The sequence below is a fragment of the Passer domesticus genome, chromosome 3, assembly GCF_036417665.1.
Source record: "Passer domesticus isolate bPasDom1 chromosome 3, bPasDom1.hap1, whole genome shotgun sequence".
In the NCBI taxonomy this organism is placed as follows: Eukaryota; Metazoa; Chordata; class Aves; order Passeriformes; family Passeridae; genus Passer; species Passer domesticus.
In genome coordinates this window covers 92,285,561-92,305,893 of record NC_087476.1, presented here as the reverse complement: position 1 = coordinate 92,305,893, position 20,333 = coordinate 92,285,561, and the positions used below count along the sequence as shown (strand labels likewise).

General features: G+C 39.0%; 1 protein-coding gene across 11 annotated transcripts in view; it reads right to left on the bottom strand.

Annotated features, from left to right (window-relative positions):
* MTA3 (metastasis associated 1 family member 3) overlaps nucleotides 1–20,333 on the bottom strand; it is a 300,754-nt gene that overhangs the window by 210,922 nt on the left and 69,499 nt on the right. For 3 of the 11 annotated variants that reach the window (XR_010359201.1, XM_064414383.1, XM_064414385.1), the window contains exons 2-6: nucleotides 16,941–17,125; nucleotides 16,443–16,568; nucleotides 15,019–15,412; nucleotides 12,445–12,512; nucleotides 10,537–10,630 (exon numbers count right to left, since the gene is read on the bottom strand). Coding sequence is in view for 10 of the 11 variants with exons in the window: in XM_064414383.1 (XP_064270453.1) it covers nucleotides 10,537–10,630; nucleotides 12,445–12,512; nucleotides 15,019–15,280 (424 nt within the window). In the remaining variant the exon portion in view is untranslated. Of the gene's footprint in view, nucleotides 1–10,536; nucleotides 10,631–12,444; nucleotides 12,513–14,590; nucleotides 14,739–15,018; nucleotides 15,413–16,442; nucleotides 16,569–16,940; nucleotides 17,126–20,333 lie in introns of those variants that run through there. The other 8 variants (XM_064414387.1, XM_064414386.1, XM_064414390.1 and 5 more) reach the window with 6 other exon arrangements.

The window sequence follows — 20,333 nt, the reverse complement described above, 5'->3', positions numbered from 1 at the left end:
GAAAGAAAAGGGGGAAAAAGAGAAAGAAAATAAAAGGATTTGTATATCCTGTTCTTGGGTAAACTCAATCAAGACACATTAAGGCCTTAGGTGTGGAATTAGGAAATGAGAAGAATACTCTCTAAGAGAATGCCTGCTCCATGCCAACATGGTAAGAAAGCTTTTCTGTCTATAGACCTGACAAGACAACCAGGAAGAAGAGTTCATTCACTCTGATAGTCTGTGTAAGACTTAAAGGATTTTTTTTTTCCATCTTTTTTCCATCAACTATGTTAGAGATTTACCTTCCAGGATACATTATTTCCTTAATGCCTGTACAGAGATAATGAGTCATAATTTACAGGAAGTATACATATGAGCTGAGAAAAGTGTAAAGAGACATGAATACATGTATTACTTTAAATTATTAAAGCCTTTTAATTTATTCATTCTGAAGCCAGGAGGAAAAACAAAACAAAACAAAAAACTGTGTAGAAATAACATCACCTTGCATTAGTTATTCAAATTTTAATACATATGTCATTCCCAAGTAAACCAACAAAGTTTTTCGTCTACTCTCAGTACTTTGCTTTGTAGACAACATGTCCAAATACCATTTTTGTTGCAGCAAGTAAAATATCAAAAGTCTTCACTTAATCATTGCATACATGGTAAATCTCCAGTATTCTGTTTCTGGCTTTTTTTCCTCTTATTAAAAACAAAAATTAAAAATTAAAAGAAAGGGGAGAGCATTATGAAGGCAGATGAAGCTAGCCCCCATTTGAAGGCAAATGTAAATATAAAAGCTGTCCATATATCAAAGCCTTTTTTCCTGTATAATACTTGGCATCCGAGTCCTTGGCCTCTTGAGGGCCCACTGAGAATAACTGCATCAGGATTTCACTCTGACAGCAGCATCAGTCAAAGGATCTGCCTAAAGGAAATGCCACACAGCAACGGGCCACAGTACCCTGTAGGGTCTAGGTTACAGGTCACTGACTCTGCCAACACTATTTCTACTCTGGTTTAAGCCAAAACAAGGCTGCACTTTAAATACAGGAAACTGAAACATGACTCCCTTCATCATTGCATCTCACTGTCACAATCCTACACAAAAACAAATTAAAAATTAAATCTATCATTCAGCATACCAAAAATGGGAAGACAGCTAAGTTAGTTGTGCTAGTTTTGGATAGATGTTTAACCTGTTGTACAAGTAGAAAAGGCACATGCACTCACATAACCCCTGGATATATGCATATATAGTGCTCTATGCATAGCCCAGCAACTCTGCAAACTGCACAGACATCTTATGTACTGTGATAAATCCTCATACAAGTTTTGGATTCAGGCAGTTGGTGACAGTCAAAATGAACTACCTAGCTTCCTGAAGTCTTTTAGGAATTTGATAACGTAGAAGAGGCTTTTACTGGAAAAAAAAATGCGCTTTTTACCATTCAAACTTTTTTTGCTCATGGGAGCGACGTATTCTACATCAGTACAAAACAATCCCTCTGCAAGGATCACAGAATCATTTGCTGCATATATAGCCAGAAGCAAAGCAGATTCACACTACAAATCTTCACTTGATCAGAGAGGGTTACAAACAGTAGCTGAGGTAAAAACCAAAATATTGATCAAACAGACAAACTGCACTGCAAAATAGCAAGCTACTCCAGCCACCATGTGGTTTGGGGCATGACAAACTCAATATATTTGCTAACTTTGAGTCCGGTTACTTGTGCATACTACCTTTAACAGAAAGAGAGTTTATAGACAAATCATATGGCTACCTCATACATTTGTCTTATCTGCTACTTCTACCTAGTCCATAACACCTCACACTAGATATATATATATATAAACACACACACAGAGCACTGCATTAATCAGCTTGGGTAGGAAGCACTACACTCACTCTCACACAGAGCCTTGCCCAAGCTAAAAAGCTCCACCTCCACCAGCATGTGTGCAGTTACAGGCATGCATGAGTATTACCAAAGGTAACTATTGCAGAATACAGACATTCAAGAATTACTGCTGGTAAGCCTTTAAATCATCAGACCAGATTCCCAAATCCCACATTTAATTGCCACTGCATGATGGGAAAGTCCTTCTATATTAATAGTGAGTTTACATCATTCAAATTTATAAATTATATAAACTGCTGATTCAATTAGACTATCAGAGAACTCTTTGAAGATGTAAAATGCATCTCTTATTGGAGCTTTACAGATAGAGATAACCTAGCAATATTTTTGTAGTCTAAAATTTATGCCTCAGGTGCTTTGGTACAGTGTGGGTGCACTGGGAAGAAAATGGGAAAAGTCACTTAAAATTAGGAGCCAAGGGAAAACAAAAAGAAGTAGAACCATTTGAGATTATGAAAATCTACTTATCTTCATGAGACAAAAAGTTACGATCAATAGTATCAATTTAAATACTACAAGTATTTTAAGGTGACCAAGAAAACTTCCATGCACGATTAAGAAACGTGAAAGAGGCAGGAAAGCATCTGAGAGAAAACAGTCACATGTTTTCCACAAATCAAAAGAAACCCTGAACAAGTACAGTAACAACAGCATGTGTATTTAAACTACACCATGAGGAAATGAGTCCTAAGGAACACAGGGAAATAGGGGAATGGACAATGCTTTGGCAATTTTCTGTGAATACTCTCTCCTTCTAAAGACTCAAATATGAAAAATTTATTTTGGGAGTAGAGCTCAAAAAAGTGACACCTTTTGTACCCCACTGAGTTCTTTACCAAGGAAACTTACTAAATAAATACTTCTGGTATTTAAGTAATAAAAATAAAAACTGAGCTTCATATATCTTATAAACAGTTTTAAGCATAAACATGAACATGATATTTTACAGCTTTCCACTCTTCACTGCAAATTCACTGAATTAATCCAGATTTTAGGTTTGGTTTGTTTTAACATTCAGAGAAATTGGCAACAATGTATTCAAGCCTTTTAAATTCTGTGTTCAGAAAACAAGATTGTTGAATTTGAAAGAAAATTAACCTACACACACACTTGCCCAAAATTATAAGTTTATACTTTGAAGGTCTAAAGATGAAGCTAGCAGTTACTAGCTAGCAAAAATTCAGTCCATGCAAAAATTCAGGTGTAGTTGTACAAATTGTACAGAACGGGTAATTTTGTTATACGCAAAGAAGCCATGCATGATCCAAATACAGATCACACTTACACAGGTGAAAAAAAACGTGTTAGGCAAGTTTTCCATAAGAGCTAAGAATTAAAATTATGAACTTAGTTGTAAATCCATTCATCCATTAGGAGAAGATCATTAACATTCACAATCTAACAAGCCATTCTGCACCAAAGGAGGAGCCTAAACAGACACAGAAGTTAATAAATCTACAAGATCCTTGGGGCTGACAGTAAACTTGTTAATGAGACAATATAACTACTAATTCTAAATGTCAGTCACAAAAAGAATACTCGGATATTGTCAGAAGCAAAACACTCCTCATTACTGGTTCTTTATTGCTTTCCCTGTTGAGGAGAGAAAACATTCACAAGTTCTTGAACAAAAATCAAATGAAGAAAACACATAATTTATGACACTACCCAAAGCACCCTTGAAAAGAATAATTGGGAGCCTTGAGACAAGTTTTTCCTTGGTGACAAGGAAGTAGTTTTCAACAGGGCTTGCTGTATTTCAGCAAGTTCTGAAATCTCTCTCCTCTTTCCAAATAAATTACAACTGATCGCATTCTCTTAGGTAAATGAAGGAAAACTTGATGTTCCCTTGTCTCAGGAGATCAAAGAGATCATGTCTTCCTCACAAAACACCCCAGCTCATTTTCAGTGAAAATGATAGTTAGACTAATATAAGTGCCTCAGCATAAAAGCTACTCTGCCACTGATTAAAGAATTTGTTGTCTGTATCATCCTTAACTGGTCCTCCTAGGGCATGTCTCTCCCACATCACAGACTTCAGGATTTCAAGAAGCAACACAACATAACTGAATTTGCTACCGCTTTGTTTACATGTCTCTATCAGATGACTGTAAATAATATTAACATGTAAAATTCCAACAAAAGCAACTTTGGAACCGATACACCCAAATGCCCTGGCTTACTATCTTTGGTTTTGTCTCCATTCACCAACCCAAGAGCCTTCTGATGAGCTGCTCACAGACAGGGACTTCTGAAAAATGCCTTGTCCTCAAAGACAAGAGGGCAAGTATATGAGATCAAAACTAATTTTCTTCTAATTCTTGGGGGGGGATGTGTGTGTGTGAACAGAGATGCCAGAGCCAGGGACACTGAGCTGCAAACAAAACTCTAGTTTATATTTACAGAAGCCTTGAGCTTAACAAGGCAGTATCTCACTGAACCAGTTACACAAGTCTGCTCACCCACTCCTCAGGCATATCTAGCAGCCAAGCCTTCTTCCTTATATAAATTCAAGAGACTCTCCCACCTTTCACTTCCAGCTCTGCCTTTCCAGGCCTTAGCTCCTTTTTCTCCTATCCAATGGAAAAATGGTGTCTTTCATCACAGGGTGATATCAACAGATCTCTTAACAGCAAGCAAGAGAGGTCTTCTCACCAAGAGCAATTGAAAAAATCAACTGTAACTTAACAGAAAACTTTCCAAAAACCACAACATTCCAGGGAAGTGTTACTTATTTTGTTTTGTTTTTTCACCAACATGACCATAAGCAAGAGCAAAAAAGTATTCACCATGGATTTGTTTTTTTCTTGTTTGGATTTTTTTTTTTAAAAGAAACTATGAATTACTTCAACATTTAAAATTATTAAGACAGAGAAAACTAATTGTATGCAGTAGAAGAATTAATATTTGTCTCTTGGGTTCATTTCACCAAGGGGACTTCTAACTGAACATAGGCAGCAAAGACAACAGGTATCAAGGGAAGTAGTGAAACCAAAAAACAAAAAGACAATTTAAGATTTCAAATAAAATCTCCAATCAAAACATACTTTTTATTCTAAGACATTATGTGACTTGAATTAGGTAACAGAAAAACTCATCTTAAATTGATTTTTCAGAAAAGGGACTGTCGTTAAAAAACATTGTATCCTTTATAAAAACCTGTTTAATTTGATGTACAAGCACTACTATGATAAAAAAGAACCAGAACCAAAGAAAAAAAAATCCACCCAAATTTCTGATTGTGTTACAATCTGGCTGGACAAAAATAGTCTAGCTACAGTACTTTATAAATGCTTTTAATTCTCCTGAGTCAAATATGTGACTGAGATAACAGAACACTGAAGAACACAAGGTGTTTTAGACATTTTACTCTAGAGCCCTTTCCTCAACCCCAAGGGTCTCCACACCCATAACTTTTTTCATACTACTTTCTAAATTGTATTTTTTTTTTATTGTTGTAGAGGGCAGGAAAAATTCTTGTGTTTTTCCTGGAGTTGAGTATTAAGAACACCACTATGCAACGGCAACCATATGTTGAAAAACCTGACAACACACAAAAAGAAATTCACATTTCAGCTTTGTGTATCTTTGGGAACACCAATGAGTAATCTGTTAAACACTACTGCTCAAGTTAAGCTCATTTTCTTACATGATATCTGCTAGCCTGCTGCTCTACTGAAATAAAATGTTTCTCAAAAATCACATGGAATATTAACAGCTTCATTCTCTCAGATGCATCTGGAGTATTGGCAGTTAACATAGACAATATGCAAAATATTCCTCCCCTCAAATACAAAGCACCTTTAAGTGAAATTAAGAAGGCTCAGCAGCAGCTAAACTGCTCTGCAAGATCAATTCATTTTCAGCAATGCTGGAACATTCTTGATATTGTATAGAAAATGAACTACGAGTGTTTGTAAGGCACTTTGAGATCTTTTAATGGCAACTATAAAAACATATTGGCATATTAAATTTTTTTCACCAACTTTCATAAGAACTTCTAATAGGAGCACTGCTTTACAGGCAAAAAAACTGAAGTACAGAGAAAATACTGGATTTATTTCTGATTGCAACACATCAAAGTCATAGGAAGGTAAGAACTGAGTACAGACTCCAACATCTGATGATAAAGTTCAGTGGGCATGGCAGTGCTCAGTTAAAGACTGGATCTTGGAGGTCTTTTCCAACCCTAATGATTCTCTAACCAGGAATCCCTAGCAGGACTCTTCTCCTCACAGATATCTATCATATACAAAAATTCTGTAGCAGAAACACCATTTTACAAAGCAATGTGACATGAAACATGACTGATCAAGAGCAAAATAATAAAAGTTTTAAAAATGTGCAACAAGAAGTAAAGCCAGTAAGTGATGTCTAAAAAGAAAGACTGAGACTGAACATGATTTTTTGTCAGCTTCTGTAATCTAGAAAAATTTCATTTTACCTTTCATCTCAGTCAATGAAACAAATATCTCTGACTTTTTTTTAATTGAGTACTGTCTCATTCACAAAGAATATCAATTCTGTTAATGAGAAAAAATTCATTCTGCATGGACTTTATCACAGGCCCAGAAATATTCTTGGCATTTAGTCAGCATCTTAGCACACCTAAATGAAACAAACCTTCTTTAATAAATCAGAAGATGAAGGACTCCAACTACAGCAATTTTTTTGTTATATCCTCACCAGATGGTTGACTAGACAAAAGCTGGCTGAGGAGTTGTAATAAGAGAATGACTTCAGACATAGTATTACATGATAACACATGATCAGATAAAGAACTTAAAGTGCAAAGAACTGCAAAAAATGGCATCATGCACTTAGCTCATGGCACCCCACTCAGCTTCAAGAAAGTAGTAGTGAATAAACCTCAAATATGGTATGGTTCTTGGAATGGTCCCTGTGCAGGGCCAGGAGTTGGACCCAGTTATCTTCATATGCCCCTTGTAATACAAGATACTCCATGATTCTTTGCATTCTATTGCAAAAGAAGGAAATAAGAACTTGAGCCCTTCGCTGTAACCCAAAACCAGTGCTGGTACAAAGCTGACACAGCCTCCTCTCCACAGCTATTAAAACCTTGCCCTAAAATACTTACATTAATTCTACTGAAGATAAAGAATCATCTACATTTTATAGATTCAGCTACAGCTGGCAATTTCTCAATCACACCATTTAGTTAGGAAACATCTCTATGCCACCCTTTTTTATGTTTGCTTCACCCATTTTAATGAGCTGAGTGTTTCTGTCCCACCTCTCCAAGTTCACTCGCTTACGCACTCGGATATCTGTTGCAATATCTCTCTCTTGTACTGCCTGCTATCCTTTACTCATCTCCCTTCTAGTCCCTTCACAGTAGGCCTTACTCTGCTGCTGGTCAATTCTTTCATGCCAAGAAAGGAAGAGCCCCCTCCCAGTGACCCTGTGGTGATGATGACAACCTAAGTGAGTTAACACCCCAACAACAGCAACCTGGTGAGTGTTAACACCCCAAAATAGCTCTCTTACTAAGCTCAGGAGGCTGCACAGGACCAAGGTGATGATCCTGGACAGTATTTTGGTTTGTGTTTCAAGCCGACCCTATTATTAACTCTACTTAATAGTAACACAAATCGACAGTGAAAAAACATAAAATCCTCAAGTGCCCATAAAACATTCCAAATCCCTGGATTTAAGTGGCTACAGTCAGCTTCTAGAACTATTCCCAGACCTAAGCTGATGCCATACATGATGCTGGCAGACAAATAAAAATTTCCTGAATTAAATTCCACTTGAAACACCAGGGAATGAAATAAGGTAACACAATTTCCTCACAGATTAGTGACATTCTTTGAAAACAAGGGAACTACTCTGTACCTGAGTATTTTAGAATGGCCCAAGGAAAATTTTATTTCCCCCCTCAATTTGTTACAATATCTTGAAACATTTTGGAAGACGACTTAAAAGCAAACAAACAAAAAATTCTCAACCAAATTTTAAAACCCAAACAAACAACAAAAAAAACCCAAGCAAACAAAAAACCAAACCAAATTAAAAAAAAAAAACAGTCTAGGAAAACAATATACTAACTCCTTACCAGTGATAAAGTCACAGATCAACTTTATTCCATGTTTCCCAAAGGTTCTTTAGAATAATTCAGAAACTTTCTCAAGTTACTAAAAGTTTATTTTTAAAGTTTCAAAATATTTTCTTACTAAGCTTTTTTCTTCTTTTAGTAAATGGGACCATGTCTACATCTCAAAATGTAACCTTCAGAAATTGATGTGTCAGTCAGAAAAAACCCAACCCCCACCTGCCAAAATCTTGACAAATGCATAACTCAGACCAGTGTTTCTCAATCAAAAATAACAAAAAAATGCTAGCAATAGAAAATATCATTTGAAAAAATAAAGCAGATGTTATACTTGAAAGACTTCTCCAAAAAGGCACACAGCAGAAATCAGTGGCTGAACTGGAGTTACCATTCCTTAAGAGACTTGTATCTTTTAACATTATTTTATACCAAACCAGGTAGAAGTGTTGACGCATCAACATGTTTAGCTATATGAAACATTTCCAAAACATTCCATTCATAAATATACAAATATTTTGTTTACACACACCATATTTTTAAACAGAACACTGTGTTATTCCAGAATGAAAGCCTTTATATTGAACTGACATTTAACTACATCTGCTCTGTGAGCTATAGGAAGCTCTAAACGAGCAATCCTTCGCTGTGTGCTGTCCCCTGTAACTGTAACAAACATCTCCCAAGAGAACTTGGCACTCTACAGATTGGTCAGAACAGAGACATTGTGTCCAGAGAAAATGTTCATAGTGAAACATAATTCACAAGAGCGCTGGGTTAGAGGGCTCCGAACCTGTGAGACACAGGCATTCTAAAGATGTTTGTTGAACCAGCTGGAAATCACATTTCTGTTTTGTCACTACAAAACCACAAGAGAATCCCAAATGAGAAAACACCATGGAAGACTCCACGGCACTTCTAGTGACACCAACAAAACCCTAGCATGCTACAGGAGAAGAGCAACAGACCATCAACAAATCCTTTCTTTCGAAGTCCTGACAAAATGGCAATCTAAAACTCACAAAGGTAATAGAAAAATCTTACTTTTCCAGGTTCAATGATATCCACAGGACTAACATACCCTTTTCTACAAAATAAGCCAACTAAAAAAAAATTTACAAACTTCATGTTTTAAAAATCAATTCTTTTAAAAAAAAGTGCTTCCAGAAAAGTTGTTATAATTTTCCTACTTTCTTGCCCCCTCCATTAGAAAAGAAAAACAAAAAAAAGTGTTAGAAAGTTTCATGAAGCTCACCTAAATTTCTTTGTTTCTATACATTTCAGCTGAAAGAACTCAAAAGACTAATGATTGTGGAGGCTGATGATCATAAATAGGTCACAGGCAACTATAGAGTGTACTCAACTATATAAGAAAACACTAAATCATTTCCTTAGTACATAAGCAAGATGTATTGTCTTCCTATAAAAACCAAGCCAGTACTTTATATTATATACTCACATCACCCCCACTTCTCTAAGACCAATAAAAGAATAAAACAAAAGCCAAAGGTTGGCAATTTCTCTTCATTCACCATACCTGGATGAGCAAAATTACCAGAGTTGGACATTAAACCAATTGCAGGGTATTTTTAAACACCTAATTACACCATCATATATCTACATAAAAAGGTTGGCATTATCTAATGTCTTTCAAGAGATTCATCCCAATAAATTAGAGATTTATAACCCCTACACATCTTATTCACAGATTCATTTTGAAAACTCAAGCATCATACACAATCAAAATGGTATTTAATAGCATGTGGCAAGAAATTTAAGGGATGTTGACACACTTCACATTTCAGTTATTTACAAATTTGACTGGAATATTTTGCAAATTACTTTTTTCATCTCAGATTTTTAGGTTCTGAATTACATTTTAAGAATTGCATTTTTTTCTCTTCAGATTTTATTTTTCATCAAAAAGTTATGGAACATTATGCTATTTCACTTGTATACCAAATGGCAGCTACAAAAAAGTTTAGGTTCATGTTGAAAAATGTGGCTTTTTTCACCTATTACCATTGGTTTTTATGGAAAAAAATAAAAAAAAAACCACCCCCCCTATTTTTTGACTAATATTTACATTTAGCATAAATGCACATAACGGCTCTTTTACAATCTCCAGTAATTTTCAGTTCCCAATGATACATTTCATTCTTTACATTAAGCAGTACATGTTTATGTCTAACTCAAAAAAGTCACATCAAATAATCACAAGTGCTCTTAAGCTTAAATTAACTTACAACCAAGAATTACTGTTGACATAAAAAAAAGAAATGCAGCTGTATCTTCTAGACTAAAAGATACATTCTTTTTTATTTTTTTTTCCAGATGCACAGTCTCAACCACATGGATACAGCTAAACTTAATTCCCAGAAGCAACTAATAGAAGCAGAAGAGTATCAGATAATACTAAGCAATTAACTGGTTATTAATAAATGCCTAACATAAGTATATATTTCACATGCCAAAAAAACCCCTGCAATTTTAAGCAGTTGCAGAAATTGAGGTGGCTGTGTTAGTAAGGAAAAATGCCCTACACCATCTACTTACTAGCATGCTTATCTGCAAGCATTATAAGGCTGTTAGAAATATCTCTTCGCCTGTAAAAACACACCACTTTCGCTTCCACGTTCCCATTGGCAGTCTACAAAAGAAAGAGAAAATCAAGTCAGGATGTATCCCTCCTCAGCTGAGTAATACAAATTCAATGCTCTCTGCTTGGAGGGTTCCCTCATATCAGTTGTTCTCACATGATCAGTCAAGCTGAAATCAACAGAATTACTCCAATAAATAAAATCTTCTTGAGAAAGGCCACTACCAATTTCAGACCAGACAGGAGGATTAACTACAATTATTGAGTCCTCAGAATTCATATTTTGTTCAGGTGTTCAGAGGTGCAATGCCAGTATCATGCTAACGTAAAAATCCTTCAGAAATATTAGAATCATGTGAATGTTTCTTTATAATCCAGCTTTAGACAGAAATGTATATTTCAAAGTACTCTAGCATTTTTTCAGAATCTCATTTAATATAACATTTATTGAAAAAGTCTTTTTGAAAGACTTTTGAAAGGTTTATTTGAAAAAGTCACAACAGCTCCTAAAGTAAAAGAGCTATTTAGTTCAGTGTTGTTTTCATGACTCGTTATGGGGGCCATGATTTATAAAGAATTCACAAATATTTGAAGAACTGTATCCTCCTCCTTGAAGGGTACAAAAGTACTTTTTAACCTTGATTTACTTATTTAATACTAAAAAGTATAATGTTTTGATAGTTTCTTACAAATAAAAAAAAAAGATTGTCCCTGGTAGAACAATAATCAAAGCATTTCATTACATATTTACATAACAACTCCACATTTGCTCAATATCTTTAACACATGAAAGCAAACCATTCACATTCAAGATGTCTGGATTACAACATCCAACCTCTCTTTAAAAAAAAAATCAATACATGACTGTTTTACCCCGCATGAGCAAGATTAAATTATAGCAGTGCAGTTTAAAGATAATAAACCTTTCCTTCAATACATGATTGGAATCAAGTCAATTACTCTGAATAAAACATTTTCTTCTCCAATAAAAGTCAAAAACTATTTGCCATGCACAAGTTCAGTGAATGTTGTGTTGGACAGCACTAACAGTTAATGTGGTTGATGTCTGCTGTGGCATAGTGTTGTGTTTCATTAATAAGAAGAAAACCACTTGCAGGTCACCGATTTTTTCATTTACTTTCTAACCACTGGGGAAAAAATACCTTAATCATTACTTATATCATGATGGACATTTTAACAATTAACTTTTGATGTAGCACATCACAGTAAGTTTTAATACTGCTTGAGGAAAACGTAAAAAAATAATGCATATAGAAACTCCACGCTATTCTTAGTAGTGTCAGTGAAGAAAAATAACCATGCTTTCCCCAAAATGACAGTCAATAGAGCCTCCATTTTTTAGAAAAATACACTCAGGATAAAGACAGAGAACACAGTCTGTACTTTATTCAAAAGCCCATTCTTCATTCACAGCTGCCAATAGGCAGAGCAATAAACAGCCACGGAAGTCACATATTCTGTCATTTGATCACTGCAAAGTCTCGCTGGTACCTTCCAGCTCTTCAGAATGTCTATCTAAAAGCAGACACATTACATGATAGCTGTCATTCCAGATGGATTCACAGTGTCATCGCCAGCCAGAAAATTCAATCCATTCACTTCTCCAAGAATTCAGAATTTGTTAGAAAATTTTTGCAGCAGAGTAATGCTGTTCAACAGGAATGAGCAACTGCATCTTTCCTTAGGTAACAAGGCAGAATTAGAGAATATCACATAGCAGGTTTTCAGTAACCACCAGAAACCCCTACTACAGCAGAAATCTTAAGGGATAGAAATAATTCTCAGGTTTTAATAAGCACACTGACTGTTGCCAAAGGTTAAGAAAGTGTCTTAGATATTTGTACCTTGTTAAGTTCTTCAATTCTCCTAATGAGATATGGATTGCTGGATGAATTTTCAAAATAAACATAATCTGCAAGGAAAAAAGGGAAAGTCACTGAAATACCAGAAGTTACGTAAAGAAATATCATTATTAGTGCAAAAATTTTCTTCTAAACCTAGACGTTTTCAAAGGGCTGAGATTTCTTCATAAATGTTGGGATCGTGATGCATTTCTACACTGGGATTTAACATCATTTCTTCCTAAATTCTGGTTTTAACTGCACTACACCTGATTTAACAACCATGCTGGAAAAAAGTTAAATGCTTTGTGTTAAAGTTTACATTGTAATCCCATAATCCACACACTTCATAAATCTTGACAGGGAAAGAGCAACTTCTCACAATCAATTAGGGATGATTTAAGAACTGAGCATTTTAATGAGTTCCTATATTATAGAGATTTACATTTCTGTAAGAGATGACACGTCATATTTATTATCAGGTGCTGTGGCAGTACAATTGTCCCAATGAGTAATGTATGTTTTATGATACTTGCTCTTGTTGTTATCTCTGTCCGGTAAGATGCAAACTATATTAAGCAGGAATTGTCATGAAATTAGCAAGGATCTTGCAGGACAAAGTCTGTTTCAGCATCATTAATACAAAAATATTTTCACAGAGTTTATGGAAATTTACTCATATCCTGAAAGCTGCTCCCATGAAACATACAAAGAACTGACAAGCAGTGCATTTCCTTCAATAGTTTTCTGAAAACTTGTTTTTGTCCAATGAAAAAGTACCCATCAAACATCAACCACACTTTAAATTTGATGCTGGATTTCTGCACCATGCAAACTTTATTTTTAGAAATTGTATGAGAAACTATAGCAATGTATAGAAGTCTTCTGCAACACTTTGACACCACAATACAATGAAAAAAAACTTCAGGTAGCTCTAATGAAAGAATATGATCTCTGGATGGTGTTTAACGATTGCTCATTGAGATTACAACGAAAAAAAAAAGAGAATTAGTGGCCTAAGAGGTAAACCTTACCCGCTACCTGCTAAGAGAAGGATTACTTTCATGAGTAAAGGCTGATGGGACTACAATCTAAGTGTCCTCATGAGAGAGCGTGCAGATGGAAGATTTGTGGCTCGATCAGCATATCTCAAAACATTAGCAGAAAGGGATTCAAACTATTATCACCCTTCATTTCCGCGCATCCTCCCTCTCAGCTCTGGCTGCTGAGAGAGCAGAAGGATGGAGCGATTTTTGAGCACACCTAACTTGTGCGGTGCACCTGAGCCACAGCACTGGGCACAGTGCCACGTTCTCTCCCTCCGCGAGCGAGCGAAAGTTATCCGTGTCATTTTCGACAGGCTCGGGATGGGAAGACAAACGTTTGCCGTGTTTTTCGCCGCCTAAATGCCCTCTCCCCTCCGCCCTTCGCCAAGCAGTCACGTATCAGGGCGCTCCTCAGGGGTCACGGCAGCAAGCAAGGGAAGCTGACAGAAATCCCCCGGTTACACAGCCGGATTAATTATTTATCCCCGGCAGACCAAGGAAGGCGCGGAGAAACTCCGCCGTGAGAGCGAGGGAGGGCGCGGGGCCAGGGGAGCGGCGCGGGGGAAGCGCCCCCGGGGTGGGCTCGGCTGCCCGGGCGCGCCGCCGGCAGGGCCCGCCAGGCCGCGGCGGGGCCGGCGCGGCCCGGGGCGCACGGCGGGCATGCGGCCCCTCGCTGGCCCCGCGGGGCCCGGCCGACGGCCCCTCCGCCGCTCCCCGGGGCAGCGGGCGAGGCGCAAAGGGCGGCCGTGCCCGGCCGCGGTGCGGGGGCTGGAACCGGCGGCGCCGCTCCCCCCTTCCCCGCGGAGGGCGGCGCTGCCCTTCTCCTCCTCGGCGGCGGGGGCCGGGCTCCCACCCGGCGCACGGGGCTGGCGGGGGAGGAACCTGCGTCCTCCGCCCCGCGGAGGGCCCGGCGACCCTTTGCCGGACCGGCTGCCTCCTCTCGCCGCCCGCCCGGGCCCGGCCGCCCCGCTCGGGACGGCGCCAGCCCGAGGGGCCGGGGCGCCGCTCTCCGCCCGGGCGCGGCGCGCACGGCCCGCGGCCCGGCGGGGCTCCCCGGCCGTGCGCGGGGGGCTCCGGGCGGGCGCCGCCGCGTCCCCACATACCTCCCACTCGGTACATGTTGGCCGCCATGTCTGCGCTCTGCGCCGCCCTCCTCCTCCTCCTCCTGCCGCCTCTGCCGGGCCGGGCTGGGCAAGGAGGGAGCGGCTCCCGCCGCCGCCCCCCCGCGCCGCGCTCGCCCCCACCCCGCGCCGCCACCCCTCCCCGCCCGGGCGCAGGACACAGCGCCCCACGGGGCCGCCGCCGCCGCTTCCGGAGCCGCCGGCGGGGAAGGGGTTAAACGGGCGCCCCCGCCGCTCCCCCCGCGCACCGGCCCCGGGGCGGGTCGCGGGCAGGGCCCGGCCGCAGGTGGGGTGGGGCGGCCCGGCCGGGCGTGCCGGGGGAGGTGCGGTGCGCGGCCACGCTCCCCGCCGTGCCCGAAGCACGCCACGTTTTGCGGGCTCCCGCCGCTTTGTCCCTCTCCTCTCCGGACCTGGGGTGTTTTTGGTGTTTGCCTCTTCCCCGGAGCGGCCGAGGGATCTCTCCCCTTTGGCAATCCTGTGTAGTATCCCAGAAAAAGTTTGTTTCTTGCGCAGCACCTGTTGGCGATGGGTTTGGCGACCCCTTTGTTCGCCTCCGGAGCGCGGTCCCACGGGAGGCTCCGGTGCCCCCAGCCCGCCCCGGGCACGGTGCCTCTCGGAGCTCTCCGCCGTCCGCAGGACGCAGCTTGCTCGCAACAAGGCAGCAGAAAACATCTACGCAGAATAAAGATAAATCTAGCAGCTCGTCTCGGAGGCAGGAAGCGTCGAAAGAGATGCTTTCAAATCATCCGATGACAGAGATGCTTCAAAAACATCAATACTGATGTAACATGAAGCCATTTGCCCCTGTTTATAGAAAGTTCACACCATAAAAAACAATCCATAAGAAACTTTACAAACAAATTGATCCTGCTGTGGCATGCTTCCTCGGAAAAGGAATGCTTGTTATCATCTTCCTGAAACGAAGGAATTTCTATTTCAAATTTATTATTTGTTTTATGTCCTGGATATTTATGCGTGCGTTACCAAGTTAAAATTTCACTTCATCCTGAGCTACAGGAAAATGTGTTGATTAGAAGGAGGATGATCTTCCCTGGTGTTTCAAATTATTATATCCTGTCTTTCCTTTCTCCTCTAAGCAAATCTGGAACTATTAAGTTTTTCTCTACTTCTAGGACACTTCTAATTTCTCAGGTGACTACAACTTTGTGTCAAAACAGCAACTGAGAAGCAAATTTCTGAAACACATGTAACAGGCATATGATACAGTAATTTATTTTTCTTTTTAAAATAGCACCACATTCAAGCATTGAAAGCAAAAATGGGGAATTTTCCTCTGTTTAACATCTGTGGGAGCTGAAAACAAGTCAGCAGAAGCTCCTTGGGAAATACCAACTCTGTCCAGCTGGGTATTTCCAGAGGCACAATAACATGGCCTTAGCAGAGACCCGAGATGTTACTTTTACTCTCCTGTTTTACTGCTTGGGTAAATGAAACAGGTTAAACTTTTGAGTCAAGAGAACAGTTAATTCAACCAGTTGGTTTGTCACAGCCATTACAAACTAAACAAAATGCCTCCAAGTTCTTTTCCTCATTTTAAGTCTGCACTTGGACATTAGGGGGAAGTTTACAATGTCCCCTCATCCTGCCAGGAGTGGATTTGGACAGAAACAGACCATTGTTTCCATCAGCTGAAGGCATGGCCTGTGGAAGAGGAAGGCAGCTCCTGAAGATACAGAAGGTAAGAGAGCAGCCCAGTGAAGCCCGTGGTCCCACCTGTCCTTTCAGGTGGACAGCCTGAGAATAGTTGGAAAACCACCCTTACTTCCAGCTGCGTCACAAACCAGTAAATAGAGAAAGAATGCCATTTATATACCTCAGAACCGAATCACTGGGCCCTCTTGTTCACAGTGACATGGCTCACACAGTCAGCACCAGCACCGCCCGAGGTGTTCAGCATGTCCATAGCTCAAGGTCACTGCTTTGGGAGTGGCACAGCCGCCTGGTGGATACAGAGTTGCATCACTGGCAGTACATTTTACTTTGGTGTAACATATACAAAAGCCTGGATACGGTTTATTTTCAGTGCTCTTTCAGTGTACAGAATGGGAAAAATTAAAGTTATGTAAACACCTTCCTTTCTCTAGATTAAATAGAATGGAAAACTCTCATTTCAACTATAAGACTGTTAAGAAAAAAAACAAAAACAAAAAAACAAAAAAAAAAAAAACAAAAACAGATAAGAGCCTTATCTAAACCTGGTATATGAACTGTGTTTAGCTATAGACTGAGATTACTTGTGCTGTTCGAAAGAAACCACATTTCTGGGGCAAAAGATGCAAGACAGATTATTCCTGTTAGATACACAGGTTACCTGAGAGCTTCCTTTTACAATTCCCTTTGTTGCACCACCCTGAGCAGTCCATCATTCCTCCTCATGGCGCTCCAAAGAAAAGCCAAGAAACAAAGAATGGAGTGTTAAAAGGATCACTCTAAAGCACAGACTAGTTCCATGGTCCAGGCTGGCCAGCTGCCCCATGGTGAGCTAGATCGGCAGTCCTGAAAGAGATGGACATCAGGCACTGAGAGAAGAGGTGGCTGAGGACCTTTCATGGTATTCCCAACACAGTGTCTATCGACTTACCCAGCCTGCACCCTCTTTTCTGGCTTTTTATCTTTAGCCTCATCAGATGCACCTAAATCATATCTATTACATATCTATAAGGTTAACTGAAGCTATACAATTTTCTTAATGTATTTAAAATAATGCTATTATAAAAAAAAAATTTCCATTAGAGATAGTACAAAAAGTTTCACCTTTTCTTCATAAGCAATTTAAGGCTTCTTTATTACATGTGGAATTACTTGGGCAAAGGTAATGGGAATCTGCTATCAGCAAATTTTATTCCTGAATTTTCATTTGTCAAATTGAATTTTCTCATTTTCCACTACTGCAGAGCCAAGATGAAAGTTTTAAAAAGTTCTGACAATTTCATCATTTCATGAAGTCATAGAATAAGAGAACTTCCATTGCAGCTGTCATACAGCATCCTATTTTGTGTCCATAGAATTAAATTTCAAGGTTTCCCAATTTCAGAAGTTCCTTAATTACAAAAAGCTTGAATCTAAACAACACCAACCTCACCATTAAAACATGTTCAACCTATAAACTTCCTCACAAAAGATACCAGAACTGAATACAAATCTTCATAAATTATTTGATTGTTAATGATTAGACTGACAGTCAAGAGGACTAAAGTAAAATATCTTTATAGAGGGGTGTATTTCAGGTTGAAATACTTCAGAATCTTACAGGTGGAACATTTTCGTGAAATTGACAAAAACATTGAAGAAGGAGTTGCTTGAACCTTCATTAAAAAATATTCATCTTCCTGTAGAGCTTTCACAGAGACGCACCCTTGTGCTAATGCAACAGAAAGAAAAAGACCTTTCCCATCCTTGGCCCTTACCCATGGGACTCTAGAGAGTTTGTTGGTTTGTTTTATTTGCACAGGTAATTTTGAAGCACACAAAACATTCACCTGTTCAAGTATATGAGTTTACACCAAGGAAATCCAGCTCCCTTGCTAGTAAAAGTTTCCTACAACAAATAAACTGGTTGCATGCACATAATCCATGCAAAAAGTTAAACAAATTACAAAGGACTTCACAAATTATCATTTCTTATCAGCTTAAACTGCTACATTGAGAGTAAATCACCACCACCAAGGACTTGGGTAGTTTATAGACTTGTCCTGTAGCTCAACAATAAAATGTAGTCTGCACAAAGTCACTTTGCTCTGGTGTGAACAAACATGCCAGCTAACACAGTCTCACATTGATCAGACTGACTTACAGGCAACCAACAGTACAGGCATTTTTTTTCTTTACCAACACAAATACGCACCATAGCTTCCCAAACCGCACTAATGAATTTGTAGCAGAGACAGAATTCATATTGGTGTCACTTAATTAGTCACAAAGTAAAAATATTTTTTCACATCAATGCTCATATTTATAAAAAAAAACTTATATAACTACCATTTTGCAACAATCATTATATAAGGTGTTTTGGTTTTTTTTGTTTACAGAAATACAAAATTCAGTGTTTGTTATCACAAGCAATAGAAACTTTTAGCTGCCTCTACAAAACAGAAACTAGGTACAATCTGTAAGAGATGGTTTCACACCAACTTCTATATAAATCAGAAAAAAAGTCCTAAACCTCTCACAAGAGAAAATCATCTGCTCTTGGCATCAGAAATAACGTCAGCTTTTTTATTGACTCTGAGTCAGATCTCTCAACAGACTCTTAGTCAAATTTGTCACTATTTTCATTAAATATGATTTAAACAATAGCTTAAAGGTAATTGCTGAATTACTAATAGTCTGCCATTTTAGATGTTGAATCCAAATCTTAAAGTCCTAAGAAATCTGCTAAATCAATGTGCAGATAAAAATGGTGCTTATGGTTGGCAACAAGTTATTGAGAGTGTAGTTAAAAACAAATCTCAGGTAATGGTTTTTCAATAAGTATCATAGTGCTATATAGATTGCTGCTATAGCTTACCAAATGGCACTTCTTTGACACCACACATAATTTCATTTCCTATAAATCATAAAATTGAATCAAGGTTTTCTCTTGTTTTTTGTTTGGTTGTTTGTTTTGGTTTGGTTTTTGGGTTTTTTTTGGGGGGGGTGGGGCGGGAGGGTTTGGTGCAAAATAAGTCAGCTCTGGACCTATATTTATCTACCTTCTTGTTATAACTGAATATGACTGAATTTGCTTTAATGAAAACCAGTCCGTTGCAATGGAATAATTGCTTTAGGTTTGAGGAAGGGATGGTAAAGTAGGCTTTATTATTAATCTTCTACTAAAGGCTAGACATATTTCTTCCACTCCAGAAGCATAACTCTTAGATTTTTGATAATAATCTCAATAACAAAGTAAAAATCTTATATTTCTAATCAGATTAAAAAAGAAAAAATAAAATTTACCATTCTAGAGCTTTTGTTAGAGCTACCAATTTACATTCCTGTCCCCATCTTAATGGAGAAAAAGCTTGCAGCTCTAGAATTCAGTTTTGTACCGCATTCTGTTTGCCAGTTTTAGACGACCCTTAGGTTTATGTCTAGCTTCTGTTCAAGTCCATGCAAATTTTGTGGCTCACTCCAGTGGAGCTAAAGCAATACCATTATATAGCTTTTTTATCTTTGACACAAGCAAGGTTGCAAATGAGAGCAGTTGGAAGCACACTGGAGCATTGCACACATCTGCAGCACTCTGAAGTGAAGCCATTTTGGGCTTCAACACAATACTGGATAGACATTAAACACTCCACAGCAAATTTACTCTTTATCTCTCCCTTTCTTTCAACTGATCTATTTTTTGTGCTTAACACCTGCTAAAAAGCTGTGAAAGGTGCTTAATGACACCTATTTAAGTAGAGTACAGTACATTCATCTGAGCAGAATTAATTTAAGTCAAGGACTCAGCATCTGTTCAGTTTTTCTGAGCTTGAATGATCTCAGGCAAGCAACACCGAAGTGCGACTTATTGAAATATACCCTCAGTGCCTTCCTGTGTCTCTAAAGACTGCCTGGTGTTTCCATTACAGATGCATTTGACCTGAAATTTTCAGGTACCAGTTCTACCTCTAGTTTTGAAAACCAGAACAATTTCCTTCTTCAGTCTCCATCTCAGTGCAGTGAGAAGACAATTTAGAAGACACATTGTTCTGTTGGTAGGAGGAACTTCACTTTGAAT